Raw genomic sequence first — 21,906 nt, forward strand, 5'->3', positions numbered from 1 at the left:
CGTGGAGAGACGCCTCTGAATTTGGAATGGACACGGTGAGTACGGATTTCCCCTTCATGCAACCTGCAGCACGCTTACCACTCTTCGGAGGCGGCGGAGATAAAGGGCTGGGTTATTTTGTCTGGATTCTCGAGTCTGCTTACAGGAGCTCCATCGCTGAAGGCAGGGCCTGCTTAGGTGTGTACATGGTTCTGTCCGTCTGTCTCCCAGGGTCTGACATCAGGGAGGAGCTTGTGAGCCTGGGATTCAGCCCACAGCCCCATGGCAGCCGCCGGCAGCAAGGACGCGGGGACTCCAGGAAGCCTCCTCTGCTCCTTTGCTTCTCGCTCCGGCAGCCTTCAACGCCGGCCTCCACGCTCCCAGGACCGCCCAGCGTGCACGCCATTTGGAAGAGGAAAAAACTGGAAAAAGTATCTTCGTGTTATTCTGAAAAACTTTTTTGTGGTTTCCTTTTAGTATTCTCTAAGCTACGGCAAATCTGCACATGAAAATCTATTTCTCCCCCTGGCAGCTAGGATCCCAAAGTAGGAACTATCCGTTTGAGGGAATAGCCAAGGGGCTTCGAGGGGATTTCAGAATGAGATGGGTTTCCTAGGACGGTTTCTGCAGAGGAACGGGGGGCTGTCCTGGAGTGAGGGTCCCAGGGCTCCTGGGGTATGCGTTCTATGCAGAAGGCACCTGCCGCCGGCTTCTAACCCCACCTGTGCTCCTCAGTCTCAGGTCCTGATTTTCAGCCTCCAGGTGTGTGATTTATGTGGATGGCTGGCTTTCCATTTATATGATTTATATGGACACAGTGGGATTGTAAAATGCTAAACCGTCACAATAAAAAAAATCTATTAAGCCTAGTGAGGTTGAAGTTGTGTGTTTTTGAACTATTTAAAATATATGGTAATGAAGGACCCTACTTTTGGGGCTCTGCTTCTATGACTCCGCAGCTGTGATCTTGGGGCTAAAAGCCTGAATTCTGGAGCAGACTGCCGTCACAGTCTAGCCCTGCCACACTCTGCGTGAGTCTGCAGAGTGACTCAGTGTCCCATTTGGGCAACGTCGAATGCTTACAGGGGCATCCAGCACAATAGTTGTAGCAAACATTAACCATCATGAGTCAATGTTTAAGAGGAAAAAAAATGTGTTTAGCTCTCTACAGTGGCAACTGTCCTGTAAGTGGCATGCCCAGCTTTGGAAGAAAGAGATCACAGGGAGTTAGAAAACGTGTTTGAAACACAGAATCACAGACATAGGCTCACTCAGGTGTGAGTGCCATCCAAAAGCCACCAAAAGGGTCATCTACGCTCATTTTGAGGACATCTCCTCACTCACAGGTACCAAGCTGAAACTGTGGAGACAGAGACAGACACAGGTGTCTCCTTTAGGGGCTCTCAGACCCTTCACCTGAGATGATGAGGTGGTGGTATTGGAAGGGAGAGCTACCATACTGCAAGGAAATAAGAAAATCGGTACCAACCGGCAGAAATGCAAGGTGTGAAATGAGCCATTTCAAGGAAACAGAAGGAGTGGGGAGATGCAGAAAGTTTGCATTTTTGCAAAGTCAGAAGTGAGGCCAAGAGCCTAAGTCCGGGGTTTTGCCAGAGGCTGCTGGGCTCCCGCTCCCGCACACGGTGCTGGACTAATCACACACAGACACTGGCGGGGGGAGGCCAGCTGCGTCGTGCTGCTCCCGTCGACTCCGGCCACTTCCTGCCGCATGCACGACAGGTGGCCGCGCCTGGGGGTTTGCTCACCTGTCTCACTGGCAGTCAGGCCAGGCGCGTGCGGATACAGATCCCCAGCCTGGGATCACACCAGGAGTCCAGGCAGATCCACCACTCCCCGTTAGGTGCCAAAACTAGAACCAGCTGTGTGACAGCTAATTTCTTCCTCTTTTCGTTTTGTTCTGTTTTGAGTGAGGGGAGCTGGAATGTGTTACACATCTGGTTTTAAAACAAAAATTGCCATAATAATAATTTACAATATAAATTGTATTCTACTAATATGTAAAAATAAGTATTATTAATTTTAGCTGGTTCTAAATACTGACTTTAAATCTGTAATAAATGGGCTCTGCTTAATCAGAACTTAGAGTTAAGCCCAAGTTTCTCTGCTACCCCATTTTTATGGAAAGAAGTAAATCACAGAGAAAACAAATTACATCAGGAAGTTACTTTGAAAAGGAAGGAACAAACTTTAACTGGCTGTGGAGCCAGACTTAGCAACCGAGTATTTCTACACATTTTTACATCCAAGCCCATGCATTGATCCTATTCCGTGTTCCCACTGCGATCCAAACTAGGAGAGAAGCTTCAGTACATCCGGTCTTAAAACTCCCGCTTTTGATCAGATAAAATGAATTTTTACTCTATTATCAAAAGATTGTCCGCAGAACTTGAAACAGAGAATTCAGTGGGCCAGAAGTTTAAGCTAAGTTCTACTTTCTGCCTGCCAAACGCCCTCAGGGTAGAGCATACCCTGAAGGAGTATCAGAGAACATTGGTTTTTAAGGGAGTTTGGAGGAACACGGCCGCCATGATGGTGAGGCAGGGTGGACCTCCCAGCCTGCTCTTTCTATCTGCAGTGCGTGACCTGAACTACTGTGCATGAGTTACAGCTGAAGGCAAGCCTTTTGTTTTTCCTTTTATTTTTCTGAGTGTGTAAAGCTGCCAAAAGCTAACATGACTTTTATGAGATTCTCAGGTTTTTGGCTCTAATTCAGGAGCCACGTCCACTGTTGTGCTGTGTGAGTTATGGTGCTTTCTGGCACCTTTTTGTTAACATGGAATGATCCTAACTTCATTAGAAACACCACAAACAGGTCTCAAAGCAGCTTTGTAAATAGCATCCTCTGTTACTTCTGATGACTCTGCATTTGTAACCGAACCTGCAGAGTGTGTACCTAAGGCCAGGATGTCCACCAAAAGACACACAGTCAGCTGGAAACTTTCCAACGGCCTCTCGGCGCGGGTTGAAATGACCCTCACCTGCTCTGCCCCTTCGTGCATGTTCACAGAACACCTTTTCTCTTCGTTTCTTTTCTCTTTTAGCCAGAGCTACCTGCAAGCTGCAAGCGACGTGCCTGCCAGCCACAGCCTGGACCCCTCGGCCAGCTACAACTCCCCGAAATTCCGCTCCCGGAACCAGAGCTACATGAGAGCCGTCAGCACCCTGAGTCAGGCCAGCTGTGTGAGCCAGGTCGGGAATTCCTTCCCTCCCCTCTCCCTTGGGTCAGATCTCTGAAGCCGTGTCCTCGCAGTGACCAGCTGCTGGGGGCAAGGCCGTGAGCAGATGTGAGGTTCCTGCCTGGAACCGTCTCTCTGAACGCACACCCGGGAACCCTGTAACACTGAGTTCTCGACCACACCTGTGACAACATCCCCCTTACACTGGCCTCCTCTGAGTCAGGGCTGACATCTCAGCCTGCTTGCTGTCTTAGCTCAGGCTGTCTTCCTTTCCCCAGGAGGCTTCCCCAGGGAAACAGGGCCAGGGCAGGTCCGTGACAGCTGGGCTCTGACAGCAGTAGAAACTCGGACGGTCCAGTAAGAAGAGCTGAAAGCAATCCGGGGTGCAGAGCTGTGTTTGCCAGGCGCACAGGACGTATTTCTCGGTTCTCTCGCAGCCCCGGTGGGATCCGTGGCCCCGGGGTGAACGGTGGTGTTTGGTGTTTTCATCGGGCGCAGAGGCATCGCTGCCGAGGGCAGGGAGCTCAGCAGGCTTGCCCATCCTGTTTAGAACTGTTCAAAGAGTAGCCAGAGCTAAGTGAGTGGTAGCTGGGGCTTCCAACCACCAAATGCTGTATTCACACACGGGGCAGGTGGCTAATAAATGTTGGCTCTCATTATGTAGAGAGCGGCATAGAGTCAGTACGCGGTTAATGCCAGCCGTTATTGTTACTACAGTAATAATAATATAGTACTGGTAGTACATGATTCTGAAAAACGCTCCTGGTCACAGGCTAATGCTATGAGCTTTGGGTAGCTGGCCAGGGGTTCAAAGACGCTGAAGACTGTTTTGCCACAGGCTTTAAAATGCCTTATAAAGCAAGAGTCTGTTCATTTTACAGTTTTTTCTCATCAGAAAGTTGCACTCTGGACTTTTTCTACTGAACAATCTGGGTTTTTCCTGTTCCACAACTGAAGAAAGACATGGCCTCTTTCATCAACTCAGATGCTATTTTTCTTTAAAAACAGGGTTAGGTTTCCAGCTACAGCAAAGAGAATTGCAGGGACTCTTTCCCCCGCAAGACAAGGAAGGGACTATTCCTGACTCTGCTCACGAGGGGCCGTCCTGCACTGGACCTCAGCCCCGGGCAAACCGGGGCACCGGCTCACGCTGTGGCCCGACTTCAAATACCCCGGCAAATAATAATAAAAACAGCAATAGCAAAACTATAGATGGCCCGCAACTAGATTACTATTATTATCTAATTAATCGGGGAAACATCCCGTTTCAGCATAAACTCCAAGATGACGTTAGGAATTACTAACTGAACAGAGTGCGTGCAGAGACGCCCTCAGCCTCGCTCCCCCGCCTCCAGGAGAAGAACCTTCACGGCAGGCTTCTCCTGAGATGCCAGCTTCCCTTCCGGTTACAACACCTCCTTTGCCAAAATACAACTTTAGAGTCAGACGTGGCCCCGTCAGGGTCTGCAGCAGAGTGCAAGGTGATTTCACCGCAGACGGGGTGACTCCTGCAGGCTTTGCTTTCTTTCTCTTTCTTTATTTGAGTTGAGTTGACCCCCGATGTTGCCTTAGATCCAGGCGCACAGCAGCGATTGGACCCCGTTATGCGTCATGCTCACCCCGGTGTACTGCATCTGTGCCGTTCCATCAGCGGTTCCCGCTGTTACAATGTAACGGACCTTCCTGCGCCTTCCATTCCCCTGACTCGTTCATTCCATTACCAGAAGCCTGCACCTCCCCCTCCCCTCTCCCATTTCGCCCGTGCCCTCATCCGTCTCCTGGAAACCGACAGTTTGTCCTCTGTGTTTGTGCGTCTGAGTCTGCTTTCCATTTGTTCTCATTTGCGCTCAACAAACAGGTTCCCCTGAATGCACAGCACACCTCTCCAGATGCTCTCGTGAAAGCCACCAGCTTCCCTAGTTGCAGAAACATAAGCCATGCACTACCCTCTACACCATGATTTTAGTGAACCCAAGCTGGGATTTCCAAAAATACGTCAGTAAAAATAACATGTCCCCGCACCTTTTTCTATCTGAAAAGATCCGTCATTGTAAATAAGAGCAATAGCACACAAGCTGGATGTTTGGGGGTTTTACTTATTTTGATGACTTTGACATTTGGGATTCTAAGCCATTCCGATTGCTAAGTTCTATGATAGGACTTCACATCAAACTCAATTTTTAATTCTGAAAAAAAAATTGTTACTTAAAATAACCCTGGTATCCTGACAGTGGATGGGGCCGTTTCACCCCTGGAAACAAATGTGTAGTAATCCCATATCAAACCCTGGCCGGTGTGATCCACCAATCCGAGGAGGAGAAGGATGCAGTTTCCAGTAATGGGGCACAGTGCATTTGGGGTGATGCCCCTGGGAACCCCTCAGTGTCCCTGAGATACTTGAATTTGTAGCTAAAGCTGTTGGGAGTTCACTCTTTAATACTCAATGTTCAGTGAAATGAAAAGTGTAACCGAGTGCTTGTGAAACTGGCTTGTCTGTAAGCCGTGTTGTGGTTTGAACTTGAGTCGCTGGACTCAGGTCTGGACTCTCTGAGCTCATGAACCTGGGACGAGTCACGTGGGTGTGTGCAGTGTGTGGGCTGATGCCGTGGGAATGCCAGCAGGGAGCGTCTAGGACTGCAATGGTGCACGGTGCACGGCACGTTACACCTTCCCAGTGACCAGCCTGAGTGGTGGGATTTATCTTTAACCATACAGTTTCTTCCCTGGAGGAATCTCCTGGAAAATGCTAGAAAAGCGCATTGATGTTGCTTGTGCGGGACCGTGGACGTGGCATGGAGACGGCCTTGGTGCATTCAGCCCATGTGTCTGAGCTCTCTGGGCATCTCCTTTGTTGCTGACCTTCCCTGAGCTCTCTGGGATGCACCAGCTTGCCGGTTCATCTGACAGGACCCCGAACGGTGCTCTAACTCCCAGAATAGTGTTCCCTACCGTTTCAGAGAACACAGTGGACTTTGTTCTGGGTTGCACTGCCCCCCCACACACACACACTTCAGTGCTCTGCGTTAATGTCTGTCTAGCTAAGTCTATTCCGTAGATGGAAGAATTCCCACGTTTTTCATACCTGGAGAGGCACTTAGAGCAAGACTGTAAGACCATCTAATCTTCCATCATTCGATAAATAATGGTGTGACAGTGGTGTGGCCTGTGTGTCCCCATCCCTGTGATGGGCTCTGCCAGTTACTGTCACCCAGGGCCACCCAGCAGGGCGTGACCACTGTGGGTTCCTGGCAGACCCGCCCTCAGCCAAGTGCCCTGGAGCTCCTTCCCAGCAGGACGCCCAGCAGCAAGGGAGGAACCGGGTCTGCAGACGATTGCCCATCTGACGGCAGGAGTGGAGCAGATTCATGTCTGTGCCTGTCACCCATAGTCACCCACAGGGATGAGCACCCCAGCCACCCGCCCGTCCCCACCACACTGAGCAGCCTTCTTCCCTGTGTCACCTTGTCACATTCCCACACCCCACGTGTGGAGGGCCAGTGTCCCACCCCAGAGGGGTCACAGAGCCACGCAGACGCAAGCTGCCTACACGTACGGGTGTTGCTGGGGTCAGACACTCCTTATGCGCCCCAGCCTTCTCCGGGCAAGCTGCGGGGACACAGCCTTACTGTGTCCCAGGGCGTGAAGAGGCCGGCAGGGCTGGGTCCCCAGACCTCCCCCTGGCTCCTCTCCGTGGGAGGGACATGGAGGCCTGGACAGAAGGCGCACACCTGGGGCCACTGGGGAGGCGTGGCCGAGCTGCTGTAGTGCACAGGCACCCCCACCATTAGGGGAATCTCTGTGTCCCTGTGTTCTCGTGCTTGGGACAGCTCCCAGCTCAGCCAGCCCAGCCTCCCGAGGTCACCGGAGCTGAGTCTCTGCATTTACTTTGTTTCCATTCATCCACGGTTGGGATAATTCTGAAAACCCGCCCCGTTCCCTGGAGCCGGTGGTATGGTGCTGGGGGTCTGGAGCTGCATGGACGGTGGGGCCCTCTGCGTCCTGGCTGAGGAAAGACGTTTGCCTTCCCATAGCTTCTGACCGGGCCCGCTGTCTCTTTCTCCTTCTCTCTTTCTGTTTAAAAAGCCGTTCAGGCATGGTCATAGCCTCCTTCTATCAGGCATCTGTTCTAAAAAAATTGTGGTAAAATATCCATAACAAAATTTTCCGTCTTAACCGTTTTTAAGTGCGTAGATCAGTGGTGCTGTGCGGGCGTCCCCCCCCCGCCATGTGTCCCCAGAACTCTGGCAGAACTCCAGCTCTGTCCCCATGGAACACGAGCCCCCTGCCCCCAGCCCCGGGCGCCACCGTCTCGGCGTCTCTGCGGAAGTGCCTCCTCCAGGGACCTCACACGAGTAGAACCGCACAGTGTCTTTCCTTATCTGGCTGGCTTCTTTCCCTCAGCACCCTGCCCTCCAGGTCCCTTCCATCAGAGCAGGTGTCAGACCCTCCTCCCTGGGCAGGGTGGAGTAATTGTCCACCCCGTGAACGCAGGTCTGCAAATAGCGGTTCTGCTCCCTGCTTTGTTCATAGGGATCGATACCCAGACGTGGCATGCCAGGTCCTGGGGTACTTCTTTTCATTTCTGGAGGGCCCGCCACCTTCCTTCCGCAGCGGCCACACCAGTGTCCATTCCCACCGGCCGCACGCCAGGCCCTGGTCGCAGTGGCCGTGCCCCGCCATGCCTGCTCCGGAGCGCCATCTGTCGCGACCTCCGCCACATGCAGGACAATCACCCTGTCACCCCCCATTTCCCTGACTTTGGTTCCTTGGTGCCCACATTCTCCAGAAGCAAGTCAAGCCATGTTTCTGAGTTTATGGTTCATGAAAGAAGACGGGGGGAGCTTCAGAGGACACTGATTGTTGCCATAACTTTGACACCATTGGCTTAACATCCTCCTGAGATTTCCAGGGGCTGAGCAGTGGTTTGATTCCCCCTGTAAAATTATACCCGCGTTTCCAAATCTCCTTCAGGCTCAGTGAACACATCAGCTCCCAGAGAGCAGGTCATTTCGGTTCCTCTCTGGACCAAAATTTGAGATTCTTCTCAACTACTTATTATTTGCTTGGGAGAAACAAGGCACGTTCCCATCTCGAACCTCACCGATGTGTTTGTGTAGCTGTGTGTGCCAGCCAAGTGTCCTTACTGAAATTTTAGTCTTTTGCTTGTGGAATGGTTTTCTCCTTCAGGAGCGAGTTCCTGCACCCATGGTGGGTTTGAGCAAGGATTTTCACTAAATCCTGCAACCAGATGCAAACCACATCACTCAGATTTTGGCCTTTTCAGGCTACCTAACATGGATCTTTGACATAAATGACATGAAATGATCTGAGGATTTTTGATAGAATTCCCCATGAGGGAATACTTGGAGCGAAAGAAGTTTGTCATCGAAAATGCAGTGTTTCAGACCAGCATGCGTGCTTGTGATGTGCTCCACTCTCTGGGGAGCTGGGGCTGTCCTGGTGGGAGTGCCGTGGGTTGTCCGTCCCTCTCCAACTTCAGGAACCCGTGAGCCATTCAGACAGACCCTCTCATCCGTAATTTCCCTCTGGTCCTTTCGGCCAGCACTACCCAGAGATTCTCCCCCTTACGCTGAGGGTCTTTGTGGCCCTGGGCACGGTCCTCCAGCGTCTCTACCACCAGAGGCTGGCATCGGCGCACTCAGATTTGCCGAGTGAAAGGAGCCATTATTCTAGCGTGTCCAGAACTCCGGGTGACGCCAGAGAAGGCCGCATTCAGGTCTGCAATTAGAGACTTAAGGAAAAATCATGTTTGTTTTCCTGTCAGAGGGGAGATCGGATTCTTTCACCTGCTTTTTCTCTGTGAACGGTCAGAGGAAAATGGCAAATCTGGTGTTTCAAACCACACTTGTTTGTAACTGTCAGTCAGCGTCACCCAGGGTGTGCAGGAAGCTATGGGTGACACATTTGGATGTGGATGCGGCCGGTGTAGGAATGTGACAGGGACGAGATGCTGGCCGGGCTCCATTGCAGTGGGGTGGGCTTCATGGGAGATGCCACCCGGCAACTGGGACAGTTTTCTCAGGGTCTGCCTGGGCTCCTCCCAAAGCCCAGGGCCGGAGGGCTGGGACTGGGGATGATCTAGAGGAACGGTGGAGACCACAGGAGCTGCTCCCTCCACCCTACGCCTCCTTCCTCCACGCGGAGCCTGTGCTCACCCTCACAGCCTCGCGTGAGCCTTGGCCCTTGCCCATCAGCTTCTCCAGCAAGTGTCCCATATATGCGCACCTGTTAACCCACACAGGGTTCACCAAGGGGCATACCCAACCTGTGGGAGTAGCAGGGCAGGGCTCCTTCATCAACGTCGCATGCAGCCTAACACATGAACCCCGCCCCCCCGCCGGAGAGCCATGGACCTCTGCCCACTACCCCGTGAGCCTCCGGTCCTCAGGCCGGTGAGAGGCTGAGCAGTTTCAACTTCTCATTCCTAAAATTCTCGTCTCTCCTCCAACCCCGTTCTCTCCAATGGGGCTTTAGTACTGCATTTCACTTCCCTGGATTCCCATTTAAAACCTCTAGATTCAGCTCATGGGAAATGCATGCGTATCACCCCCTGGAAGCCTCAGGTAAAGTGTGTCCCCGGCCAGTGTCGCTGACCCCACAAAAGGCCCTCCAGCCAACCCGACGGTCGGGCCCATGTGTGCTCGTGATCCCGCTCCTGCCTGAAGCCTTGAGATTTATTTTAATGCATTTGGAACTTGCAGGTTCCCAGGGTGACTCTATACCTGGAAATTAAATTGCAGGCTTGTGAGTAGTTCCTTTCCCTGCTAAATGATCAAAGGAGGCGAGTCTGCTCCTGTCCCGGGCGGGACGGCCCTAGAACTGGGATGTACGGGGTGCAGCCTGTCGACATGGACAGAAACCCCACCGGCCAGATGTGTGGTGGGTTTCCATGACGACACACAGAAGCAGACTGAACGTGTGTTCGTGTGTGTGGCCTCCACATCTCGACCCAGCCGCTGTAAGCAGCCTGGAAAGGTAACAGAGGCACTGGGAACACCCAGAGCAGGGACTGGTGTCTGAACACTCAGCTCGTCCGCACATGGTGTCTACTAAACCTTGTGGTCACGGCCACCATCCTGTCAGGCTTTCTGTGGGCTCCACAGAATTTCAGGAGCATCTTGGAATTGATTTTTCTTAGTGTTTGGTAAGAAATAACCCGGGAAGACCTTCCCCAAGCCTAACCAATCCCCAAGGCCGATCTCACATGAACGCCGCTGGAAAGACAGACTGTGTGTGAGGGTGGGGCTGAATTTTGTTCTCGCTTGTTCTTTGGGGACATGGCCGCGGTCGCCCTGGCCGGGTCTCACCACCGACTGTGTGCATTGTTGTTCCAGATGAGCGAGGCGGAGATGAACGGGCAGTTCGAGTCGGTGTGTGAGTCCGTCTTTAGTGAAGTTGAATCCCAGGCCATGGACGCTCTGGACCTCCCCGGATGCTTCCGAACGAGGAGCCACAGTTACCTTAGAGCCATCCAAGCCGGCTACTCCCAGGATGATGAATGTATTCCGGTCATGATGCCCTCCAACACCACCTCAACCATCCGATCCACAGCAGGTAAAGGAGCCCTTTCTGACCTTCCTAGCGAGGAACCCACAGGCGAGCGCAGGGTCCTCCTCCCAGAGGAGCGCACGCTCCTTCATCGCAGGTGAAATACATTCTCCAAACATTTGGTACATTTGCCAAATTGCACTTGGCACATTGTCATATTTGCAGCAGGGTTTTGAAACATTTCTTTTATAGCTAATCTTTCTTTTTCTTAGGATGCGATCTCTTAGTATCAAGATTCTTGAAAAGAATCAAGTATAACTTCTGTAAAGTTTTCTAGAGGAAACAAGTTTAAGCGCGGACATTTGGACAGTGATTGTGCTTTAAATACCGAAGTTCACTAGATCGCGGTCAAACCTGAGCCTTGTGCCCTGACTCCCGGGCTCCCTCCTCGCTGTGTCCAGTATGAGCGTCTGCTGCTTGCTGGCAGGTCCGTAAACATGATTCATTGCTCTGAGCAAATCCATCCTTCTTGTAGATTCACTAATCATCCTTGGGCTCTGCGGATTCAATGTCGCAGTTTGCTTGCATTCTTATGGAAAACCATATCCACCCCTTTGAAAATTTACCACCTAAACCAAGTATCAGTGTGGGAGAGCTCACTGCTCTATTGCTGTTTATGTAACACAATGAATATGCACGGCCTGGAGAAGCCATGAAACATAGCAAAAGCCATAAATAACGCTCTCCGTTCCCTGTACAAAGGCCAAGCCGAGAAACTCAGAGAGCAGCCGCGTTGAGGAGCGAGGTCCTCTGAATCCTGGCAGATGGGGAAGCTGCCGGCACATCGGGGCAAGGAAGGGACCCCGTCCGAGAAAAGAGCGAGGATGTTGTCGGGTGAACAAGCGTGGCACCGGAGTGGGGGCGGGGCGGGGAGCGCAGGAAGGGGGTCTCTCCGCCCCATCGGCAGCCGGAAGCCTGCTGTCGGGCACTTCGGGCGGAGAGCATGTGGTGGGAGAGCCTGGAGACGGGAGAGGATGAACTGTGTTCAGGCCTCGTTCCATGACTCCAGCCCTGCAAGATCGCGGGCTTGTTAACTTCCTGGCTCTCGGTGTTCAGAAGAAGCGGTAGCTGTGAATGCTTTCTCCAGTAAGCCTAGGGATTAGTTTTCGGAGGGCGTGTGGGTCCTCGGCGATCTTTTTGTGTGGCTCCGTGGCACCCACGTGGGGGGTTGTTGACACGACTTGACCACGAAGCCTCGGGGTGTCCAGAAGAAGTGGACTGGGCCATGGCTGCTGTGTTCCCACAGCACGGCTCCGCGGTAATGCGGGGGCAGCGCCACGGACAGGCTGCACGGACCTCAGCAGGGCTGTGCCTGTTGCCGAGGTGCAATATGGTGGACTTTGTGGGCGGAGCTGAGCCTCTGGCCCTCGTCGTACGCGTCCCAGATCTCAGGAAGTCCCTGACTCCCCTCGGCGAAGTCAGGGACCACCTCTCCCGCTCTGCCCTTCGTGGAAAATGACCGAATTACAAACTTAGGGAAGTAGTGAGCTTTACAACCGTTGCGCCTTAAAAAACACACTTTTAGAGATCTTTGCTGATAGCTTCACCAATATTTGTCGAATGTCTCTTATGAGCAAGTGACAATTAAGCACTTTCATGGTCTTCAGAAATGCCTTGAAATAATAATTACCTGGTAGAAAATGACTTTATTATGTTTAGAGCTGTCATTATGGGGAAAATAAAAATAAAACTGTTTTCATAGAGATAATGCGAGAACCAGTGCCGAACTCAGACTAAAATTCTAATTTATGTACATGTCATTTTCCCAAGTACATTGTTGTGTTCCCAAAATGTATGCACCTGATAAATCACAAAACATGCTTTTATTCAGTGTTTCTCCTGGATCTGGGCCCAGTTACAGAGTCAACGTTGCCCCCAAGGCTGAGGGCATGTGGGGCATGCCAGGGTCAGGGAAGGGTCTGAGCATTGGGTTAAGAGAAGAAACAAAAACCGCTAGGGGAGATTTCTAGCACAAAATACCACTTTGAAGAAAGGGGAGTGCAGAGGACTCACTCATTCCATTTTCTGCTTTACCGCAAGCATTGCATGTATTTATCATCTTTCTCTCCTCCGTAGAATTGAGAGGGTATGCAACAATTGTCCATTTAATCAGATTGAAAAAAATAGCTAAGAAATGAAAAGTCCCTATCTGGAAAAACACAGAAAAACAAATGTAGGGGGGAGGAACTATCCAACTACACAGGATGTAAATGCCCACTGACCTTCCAATTTGACTCGGGGCTTCCTGTCAGTGAGGCAGAATGGGACGTCAATATTTCTGTATTAACATATTTAGAAGATCCTATACCAACGTTAACTTCTAATAGCTCTCCCCTGTGGTTGGGTTTGTGTGAAGAGAGATTATTTTGACAAATTGATTTTCTTTAATGGTTCTACAACTATCTCTTGAAAATAATTCCAAAAAAAAACTATTTTCAAATTTATTCACAGCGATTATTTGGAAGCCTAAGATTTATTTAAATATGTTCCTTTTTGCATGCTTGAAAAGTAGAAGTTGGTGTAATTAGGTTGTTGCCCCTTGAACAAATGCAAACATGTAATTTTAATATGCATCTAGTAATAATGAAATATCCAATAGAGGCATGAAAGTCTATTAAGAATGCTAAAATACATGGTAGGCATTCTGTTTTAAACACCAACAAATTGATGGCGCCAGTGTGTGTTGCTTGTTTGGGGGGGACTGGAGGTCAGCTGCGTTTGACCCTGAAGGGCACGTGGAGATACGGCCGGGAACCGTCTTCTGCTCAGCTCTCCGGGGAACTCACATGGGGCTTGCACACACGCTCAGCAGGGCGACCACCAGCCACAGACATTTGCCCTACACTGTGTCTTTCATTATGAAAAACACTGCATATTGATTAGTGTCCTCTCCTTAAATGAAGTGGTTTTAAAAACCTCTAACTTTCATTTCACACATGGGTTCTTTCTCGTCTGTGAAATGATTTATCAGAGAGATTTACTTGTCTAAATATGCATTTCACCCGATCTTTCTAGGGAGAGAATGTTATTGATACTGTGGAGGAAAATACTATAAAATTAGATTATAATGATTTTTCTTTGGGTCAAAAGTTTTTTCAACAAATGTCACAACTGATTCTAGAAGTCATTAAAACAAAGGGAAAATCCATGCAAAGCATGACAGTGGAAACAACCATAAATTTATTTTTATTTGATTGTTTATAGTTCAATAGTAACTTGTCCCTCGGGGGTACATCATAATTCCAGTTTCCAGGAGTGCCTCGGGCCTCTAGAGTTCGACTGCCCTCCTCAGCCCCCTGCCACGACTCGGTCCGCTTCCGTCCCCGCGCCCCTTTCTCTGACTTCGGGATGACATCGGGCCCCCACTCAACCCCGGGATGGCTCCCGTGTCTGGATCCTGAACCTAATCACACTTGCAAAGTGCCTTCCGCCAGGGAAGGTGACACAGGGCCCAGAGATGAGAACGTGCACATCTGGGGCTGTGGGCATTCTTCTGTCTACCGTCAGAGGATCGTTATGTAGTGACAGTAAATCCTGCAAATATCATAGTAAATACTGGCTGAGGGCCTGGGGGAAGGGTTGGGTGGATGAGGTCTTCTCGGACACCGAGGCTGGAGTAGATATCGATGTCCTCTCGGTCAGACAGAAGCCTGGGGAACCCATCGCCCTGCTGGGCACGTGAAGCTAATCCTTGTTGTGAACCCAAACTCCTCCAGCTGACGGGAAACCAAACCCTGACGGGGCTGCTGGACAGGGGGCTCGTGAGAAGCCCTCAGCTGTGGCGAGGTGACGTGGAGGCTCTCTCCTCCCCACTCCCCCCAGGATCAGACTTCCTGCCAAAGGCACGTCTCTGACCGTGTGGCCACAGAAATCTGTGGCATCTGAAGTTTAGGAGCAAGTGCCAACCACAAGGACGTTCGCCCCCTTTACCAGGCTGACTGAGGCGGTCACTAAGGCCTTTGGAGGTCACACGGTGTCTCTGCAGAGTCTTACATGGGGCTTCTGCTTTGCGTGTGGACTTGAGTTTCAGAAGAAGTCAAAATACACAGGCTGGACATCGAAAAGTTGGGGTGTTGTCTGTGTGATAGGAATTGCCTGATTTCCTTGGACGACAATCAGAGAATCATCTATTACTTTATCCACATGTGCCCTCGACCTTCCAGGTAAACAAGCAAAAGACAGCCTCAGCCCTCAGGACCAGGGAGCGAAACTGTGCAGTTACCTGAACACGGAGGAGGGGACCTACATTTACCGGGCAGGCCATGGACGAGCCCCAAGACTGCCACATGCTCTCTCCTCCAAAGGCACCTGCGTTCCAGTGATCCCTGCCCGTCCCTCAGAAACATGCCCCCATGCGCTTTCGTGGGGTGGGACTGCAGAGTGACCCGCAGTCGTGGGCTCCGTGTCTGCTCCATCACCGAACTCGTCAAGGGGCTGAGTCCTGGTAGGACAAAGACGAGACCACATACCCCAGGCTCACAGTCCAGGATTCTTACACTTTACAGCTGTCTGCGGCTGACCCTATCCCTCCATCTCCTACCTGAGATACGGGCATGACTAGAGGATGCAGGTGCATGGCTTTTGGGTCAGAGATCCACACAGGAAATTCCTGTCCTGTCTTCGTGGGAACAGCTAGCGATTGTCGCTGGTCACTTAGCCCCCTGTGATCTAAATAACCAGTGAGTAAACAAATCAGTGAATCAGTCAAGCAGAACTCGAGGTACCACAGAGGTCCCCCAACCGTGGACACCGCCTCCCACGCCCCGGCGACCAGCCCACGCCCTCCACGGCTTGCCCACTGCACACCAGTGGCATGCCCCCTGGACCTCTGCTCAGCCTTCTGACGGGCCCCCCACGGCACTTCCCACCCTCTCTCCACCCCACGCTCCACACTCCTCTGATGTTCTTTCTAAAAATATAGCCCCCCAAATACATAGGATGGAGTTAAATATGATAAAAAATATAGCCTAGCCCCAGCATGCCCTCCTGGCAGCCTCTCCTGGTTTCCTGTTAGCAGGGAGCAAAGGTTCCATCCCTGCAGGGATGACAACCCTGGATGACCTGACCCAGGCTGGCCTCCCAGCTGCCTTGAGAGCCCCCGTTGGTGCCCAGTCCCCTGACACCCTCTCACTGCGTTTGCATGTGCCCTGCCCAGCCCAGAACCCGCTTCTCTGGGTTTCTGTATGTGATTCCTGGTTATGCCTTGAGATGCAACTCAGAAATCATTTCTTCCAGGAAGACTTTTGTGATTCCTTCTTCTTCTAATCAGTTTAGGTGCCAACATAAATTCATTAGTCCTGAGGCAGGTGGGTGGCTCAGTCGGTGAAGCATCTGTCCTCAGCCCAGGCCATGGTCCCGGGGTCCTGGGATGGAGCCCCGCATCGGGCGCCCTGCTCCGCGGGAGCCTGCGTCTCCCTCCCCCTCTGCCCCTGCTCCGCGGGGGGCCTGCGTCTCCCTCCCCCTCTGCCCCTGCTCCGCGGGGGGCCTGCGTCTCCCTCCCCCTCTGCCCCTGCTCCGCGGGGGGCCTGCGTCTCCCTCCCCCTCTGCCCCTGCTCCCACTTGTTCTCTCTCTTTCTCTTTCAAATAAATAAATGAAAATCTTAAAAAAAAACTCACATTGGAAACGAGAGGAATGTGACCATAAAATCCTGTGTATACATTTCAGTTTATTCGTTATCTAGACTTAATCATTTCACATACACCATCTTTAAAATGCAGTTAAAAATTATCGTTTGTTACTGTTGTAACTTCAGATTTTCGTTCTTTGCTTCTGGGTTCCAAGAAGCACTTGAGACAACTTAAAACAATTTTGGACTTATACAAAAATGGTTTCCAGTTAGGAATTTCTAGATTCTGCAGAATTAGCCTTTTAAGAAAATTATCCTGTGAAGCATGGCACGTGAGTGGAAGGGAATCAGAATTCTTGCTACCCGCACATCCTTCCTGTGGTGTTGCGAGTGGCTGCACGGTGGAGGAGGAAAGCACTGTCATTCTGAGGAATGTTGGAAAATCTCCCCTGGGATGGTTGACTTCATGGGTCAGCCTGACTGGGCCAGATATTTAGTCAAACACTCTCCTGGATGTTTCTGCAAGGGTTTGGTTTCTTTCTGCTGAGTGAACATTTGAATCAGTGGGACAGAGAGAGCAGAATGCGCTCCCTCACCTGGCTGGGCCATGTCCAACCAGTCGAGGGGCTGAATAGAACAGAAAGCTGACCCTCCCATTGGTAGGAGAGAATTCGTCCTGCCTGACTCATCAAATTGGGAAATCAGCATTTTGCTGCCTGGTAACTTCCCCGTGGGGAAACGTGGCCAAGCCTCAGCCCCAGGCAGCAAACTTCTTACCTCCCAGAGCCCACACCCTCCCCTAGGCTGTGGACCTCAGAAAGGGAAATCCAGCCTGACTGCCCCCACCAGGGCCTGAGATCGGGTCCCGGCCACCAGGACCACATGCCGTGGTGGGGGACGGGTCCATCAGGCCTGTCGAAGTGAAAGGAGCTGGAAGGCAGACGAAAGTCTGGAAACTCTGTTTTAGTGCAGCAGCAGCACCGTGAGTGCTGGAAAAGCCCACAGAGAGGGGAGGGACATGTCAGACTTCAGAGGCAGCGCAGCGGTGAGCGGTAGCTGCGGGGGACCCGAGACTCAGCAGTCACACGGCCCGCGGGCTGGGCTCATCCCAGCGTGAGCTGTCAGGGCCACGGAAGTCTGCGGGGTTGGAGTGTGCGGCTCTGGGTCAAGGCGTCCATGCTCTCCCAGGAGTGTCCGCAACTCACGCCCTGCAGGAAGCTGTTCTGAGGAGAGCAGACACTCTCTCGGCAGAGGTCACCTGCTCTGGAGCTGAGGTCCCCACCTGGAGTCCAGGGGTCCCTAACATAGTCAAGAGTCGGGGCAGCATGAATGCCGATGTGTCACACAGTGAGTATTTTTACTAACTTCTGACTGTAAGAAGTCCTTCGGTTACGGACGCAGGCAGCAGGGCGCGTTCATGATGGCGGAGTCTGCGACTTCATCGAGTATTGAACTCAAGACAGCGGCGGCCGCTCAGTTCTTGACGCTATTTCAAAACATCCCTTAAGTGCATCAGGCTTGGAAATAACAGTGGTTATTAGTCCCGCTGTCAGATCTCATTGTTTGCCACGTTAATACTCACATCTGTGTCACAAAGACGTTTAACATTCTGATAACCGTGGTTCAATGTAAGTTCTTTAATCATCTGCATTTTATTTTTGGTGGTTAAAACATTATTTTGAGGAGGAGGCTGTAGGCTCCGCCAAACTGCTGAGGGGTCATAGCACATGGAAAGGGTTAGGAACATAGGCTCCCCACCAGCAGGCCTCATAGTGAGATTTCTCTGCCTCTAGCCACGAGGTCAGGTATGTGCAGTGTTCAATATTGACACCATTGGGTTTTCTCTTAGTTAATTGATATCAGAAATTATTTTAATTTTTACTGTGTGTGTCTTCCTCTACTGAAATGTGAGGGCCCTGAGGACAGGCCCCTGTTGGGAGGGTCAGACATGCGATCAGGAACATCCAGAGCAGCGTCCACACTTAGAAGGGGCTTGAGGTCGTCACACGTGAAGCACCTTGCATGTCCTGTGGCTGGAAGGGCTTGTAGGATGCACAGGGATTGTACCCCTGGACTAGCTTTACTCATGGCTGGACACACTCAACAGCAGGTGATGGTATGTCTCCAAAGGGGTCTCAGGATGGGTTCTCCCCACCCCCGACACTGCTGGTCCCACAGAACGTGCCTCGTCCCCGGGTCTCAGATCACCAGCCGTGTGGCAGCAAGGATGTGGTATCAGGAAGCCCAGGGCTTGCATGATCATGGCGGCCATCCTTCCTGGGGTGCTGGTCACAGAGGCATCTCCAGCTTCCTGACCGGTCTGAACCCAGCAGCTCCAAAGAAACCAGCTGGAAACCACACACCCCGTGACTGGGGCTGACAGGCTGGGACGTCCCACCCAAAACAGTCACAAACCCGCAGTGATAGGCCATCATTTATCTAGAGTTAATATACTTCACGGGACTGACCGAAGGTCACGACCATGCTCGTGCTCAGGGGTCCACTCCCGATGAATTAAGTTCCCCGATCGCCTCATCTACCCTGACCCGGTACAGGGCTCCATAAATATTTGCTGGGCGTATGAATAATTGACTTGAGAATCTACAGTGTATAAAATATTTAGATCCATTTACATGAACAGTTTGCACTGACTTAATATTTTAAATTCAATATTTAAACTCCCCCTGTGCTTGGCTACTATCCAGTTGGGCTTTTCTTCTTTTCGATTTGTCTCTGTGGGCAGTCCCAGTTCACTTGCCCCCACTGCCCTCTTTAGACGTTCCAGGGGACACCTGAGCCCACCGTCTACAACACGGACCTGTGAGACAGAATACAGTAATTTACTTTCTTAAATCAATTCCACCCCAGTTCTGAGCACCTCACCCTCCTGCCTGATATACCAGGAGTCATTTTGGGGTGAGCCCAGGGCTTGGTGACACCAGCACCCCCACAGGAAACCTGACACCAGCTGCCCAAGATCTCCACATCCCTTCTGCAGGGCCTCCCAAGTCTCCTGGCCTTACGGGAGCCTCGCCAGGACTGCAGCTCCCAGAGGCCCACAGACCCCCGTCCTCTGCAGGCTCCGCTCTCGTCCCTCCCCACCCGGACCCCCGGGCACTCTCCCTGTCGAGTTCGGGCTGTCACAAAGGTCCAGCCAAGGTTACCTTGGAGTTGGCTTCCCCCCAATGAAACCTCCAAGAAGCCAACCCAGAGCTGGCTTGCGATGGGAAGGAAAGCAGGAAAAAGACGTGCAAGTAGTACCCCAAAGATGTACCTGTGCTGTGGACCTGGTGCGGCGGTCTCCCCGGGTGCCGGCGGCCGTGCCCTAACCCGGTCCTCAGACAGCCTCTGTGCACACTTCCAAGAAGAGGCGCTCCGTGGCCCGACAGAATCATTGCCTGCAGCCCTTCACAGTTGAATTCTCATTCTCTGTACAGGTAAGGAAACTGCCTTTCTCTAAAATTCAAGACGGCCAAAGTGGAACGCACATATCTCAAAAATGTTTCTGTAAGTGAAGAAAAAGTTCCACCACTACCTTCCTTCTGCCTTCGCGAAGATACCAGAGCTACTCGAAACTCAGACTTTCAGTGAGTGCCAGCTATTTATTATATATCTTCAGGAGGAGGATTCAACTACACGGAATGAGTTTGGCTGTTCATGGTCCTGAGTTTGGAGGAAAGGGTTGAACGAGGTTGATGGCTCGGAGCTTAATCTTTCAACTACCGTTCAGACACCAGAAATGCTACACATACACACGCACACTCTCTCTCTCAATCACAGTGAGCCGGTTTGGGGTTTAGGGATGTGGACTGTGGGATTTGTATCTCTGCTGACACTTCCACGTGACAAGCGGTAGTAACACGTGGTAAGGAAATCCTTATGTAGAATGTAGAAAACATCTATTATTCATAGGTGTAAAGCATTCCTCTTTATGTCATTGAACAGGCTTTATTTCACCCTAATGTAGCGATGAAGATGCTGCACTTTCTAAACATGAGAAATGAATAGAAGGGCTGGAAAATCCCGGTGGATTGATCACGGGTCCTATTATCCCTCTGTTGATCTATGTGTTATTTTTCGGATGCCAAGGAGGAAAGAGATAAGGAACAGTGAAACGGCAGATCGTATCTGATGTTATCATGAGTATGAGCAGGATACATAAGAAGGAAAAGATTCATTAGCAGAAGCAATAGAAAGCTCATCCTTGGCGGAGGCAACTGCAGGTGCGCTGAGCTCCAGAGAGTCGACCCCACAGATGCAATGGGGGAAGCTTCATTTCTGATTCTTTAAACTGTCTCCTTCTGCAATAGAAACTTGGTGTTTTCTTGATCAGTGTACTGGTTTATCGTAGGTCATTCATTTGCTTCCATTTTGATCAATCACACACCACTAGCCGAATCCAATCCACAAATACCTCTATCACGCCTAACACCTGTAAAATACCAAAGAGGTGCTTCGTACAATGAGAGGGAACAGAACGTGAAATAGATTTAGGGGCTGCAGATCGATAAATAATGTTCAAAACTTCTCTATCAAGACTTGCTAGTTAACATTTAATCTCTTCTTGAATAATGTTAAGTTCTTACAAAATGTTCTATGATTCATAAAAGAGCCAACGTTCTTTTCTGAATATTTGCAGCATGAGCTTAGATCTTAGATCTTAATTGTGAGGATGCAGGAGGCTCTCCCACGTGTTCCTTCTTGCAGACTGGAATTTAATTGTCTCTGTGAGAGGGTTTCTAAAACGTAACTTCTGGCAAATGGTACTTAAAAAAAGATGAATATCTTTGGCATGTGGGGCCGCTCAAGGAGCAGGTACTGTGTGCTTTTCAAGAGACACTCAGAGGGTCTACATCTGCATTTCTTGGGTTTGGAGGACAGAGCATGGAGCCAAGTCCCTGAGTCAGAAATGCTGGGGCAAGTGCAGGTGTTGGAACTCACCCAGGTGCTTCAAATGCACGTGTCCAGCATCCAGAACAAGACAGTGTGCACTCAGCATAATTTTGGGATCACATGGCGAGTACTTTGGCGACCAGTGCCAACAAAGAAAGACATTCAGTTTCTCAAGCATTCAGCCCAAGGTCCATGTTCTGTGATAGGGCGGTCGGCAGACCCTGCAAACACTCTAATCCCATCCTTTTCCGATCCCATTAGAGGAGCCCAGGACACGAGCATGCGACTGAGACTCTTGGAGCCCATTACACTCCTGTGACGTGTCCCTCAGGCCAAACCAAATGAGTGCGGCCACGTCACTGGTCCCAGAAAAGGCACGAGGGGTCAGAAGCCTCAGTGCCATGAGAATGGCAGCTCCCAGCCCAGCTCCAGCCCTGGATCGGGGCACCCAGCTCCCCGGCCACGGCCACCGCTCAGGCCTCCCGTGCCTCCCCAGACGGTGGAGCCCTGGGTGCAGACTCGGAGGCCCCAGCTGGGACGCTTCCCCAGCAGGTGGTGGCAGCAGGAGCCCCCACACGTGGCGGGCGGGACACTGTTCCTCCTGAAAACGGTCTGCCAAGGCCTCGCTCTGCAGGTGGGGTCCTGGCCTCCGGCTGCCCCAGCAGGGAGCTCTGTTGTCCCTATTGGCTGCGAATCCAGGC

The 21,906-nt window shown here is 51.4% G+C and overlaps 1 protein-coding gene across 1 annotated transcript in view; it reads left to right on the top strand.

Annotated features, from left to right (window-relative positions):
• The window catches only part of DLGAP2 (DLG associated protein 2), a 166,107-nt gene that overhangs the window by 95,833 nt on the left and 48,368 nt on the right, over nt 1–21,906 (top strand). Inside the window, exons 4-5 of the mRNA XM_028099726.2 lie at nt 3,042–3,189; nt 10,532–10,751. Coding sequence (XP_027955527.2) covers nt 3,042–3,189; nt 10,532–10,751 — 368 coding nt within the window. The remainder of the gene's footprint in view (nt 1–3,041; nt 3,190–10,531; nt 10,752–21,906) is intronic.

Source organism: Eumetopias jubatus, unplaced genomic scaffold (assembly GCF_037043125.1).
Source record: "Eumetopias jubatus isolate StellerSeaLion01/CBP00866 unplaced genomic scaffold, mEumJub1_p1.0 scaffold_2, whole genome shotgun sequence".
Lineage (NCBI taxonomy): Eukaryota > Metazoa > Chordata > Mammalia > Carnivora > Otariidae > Eumetopias > Eumetopias jubatus.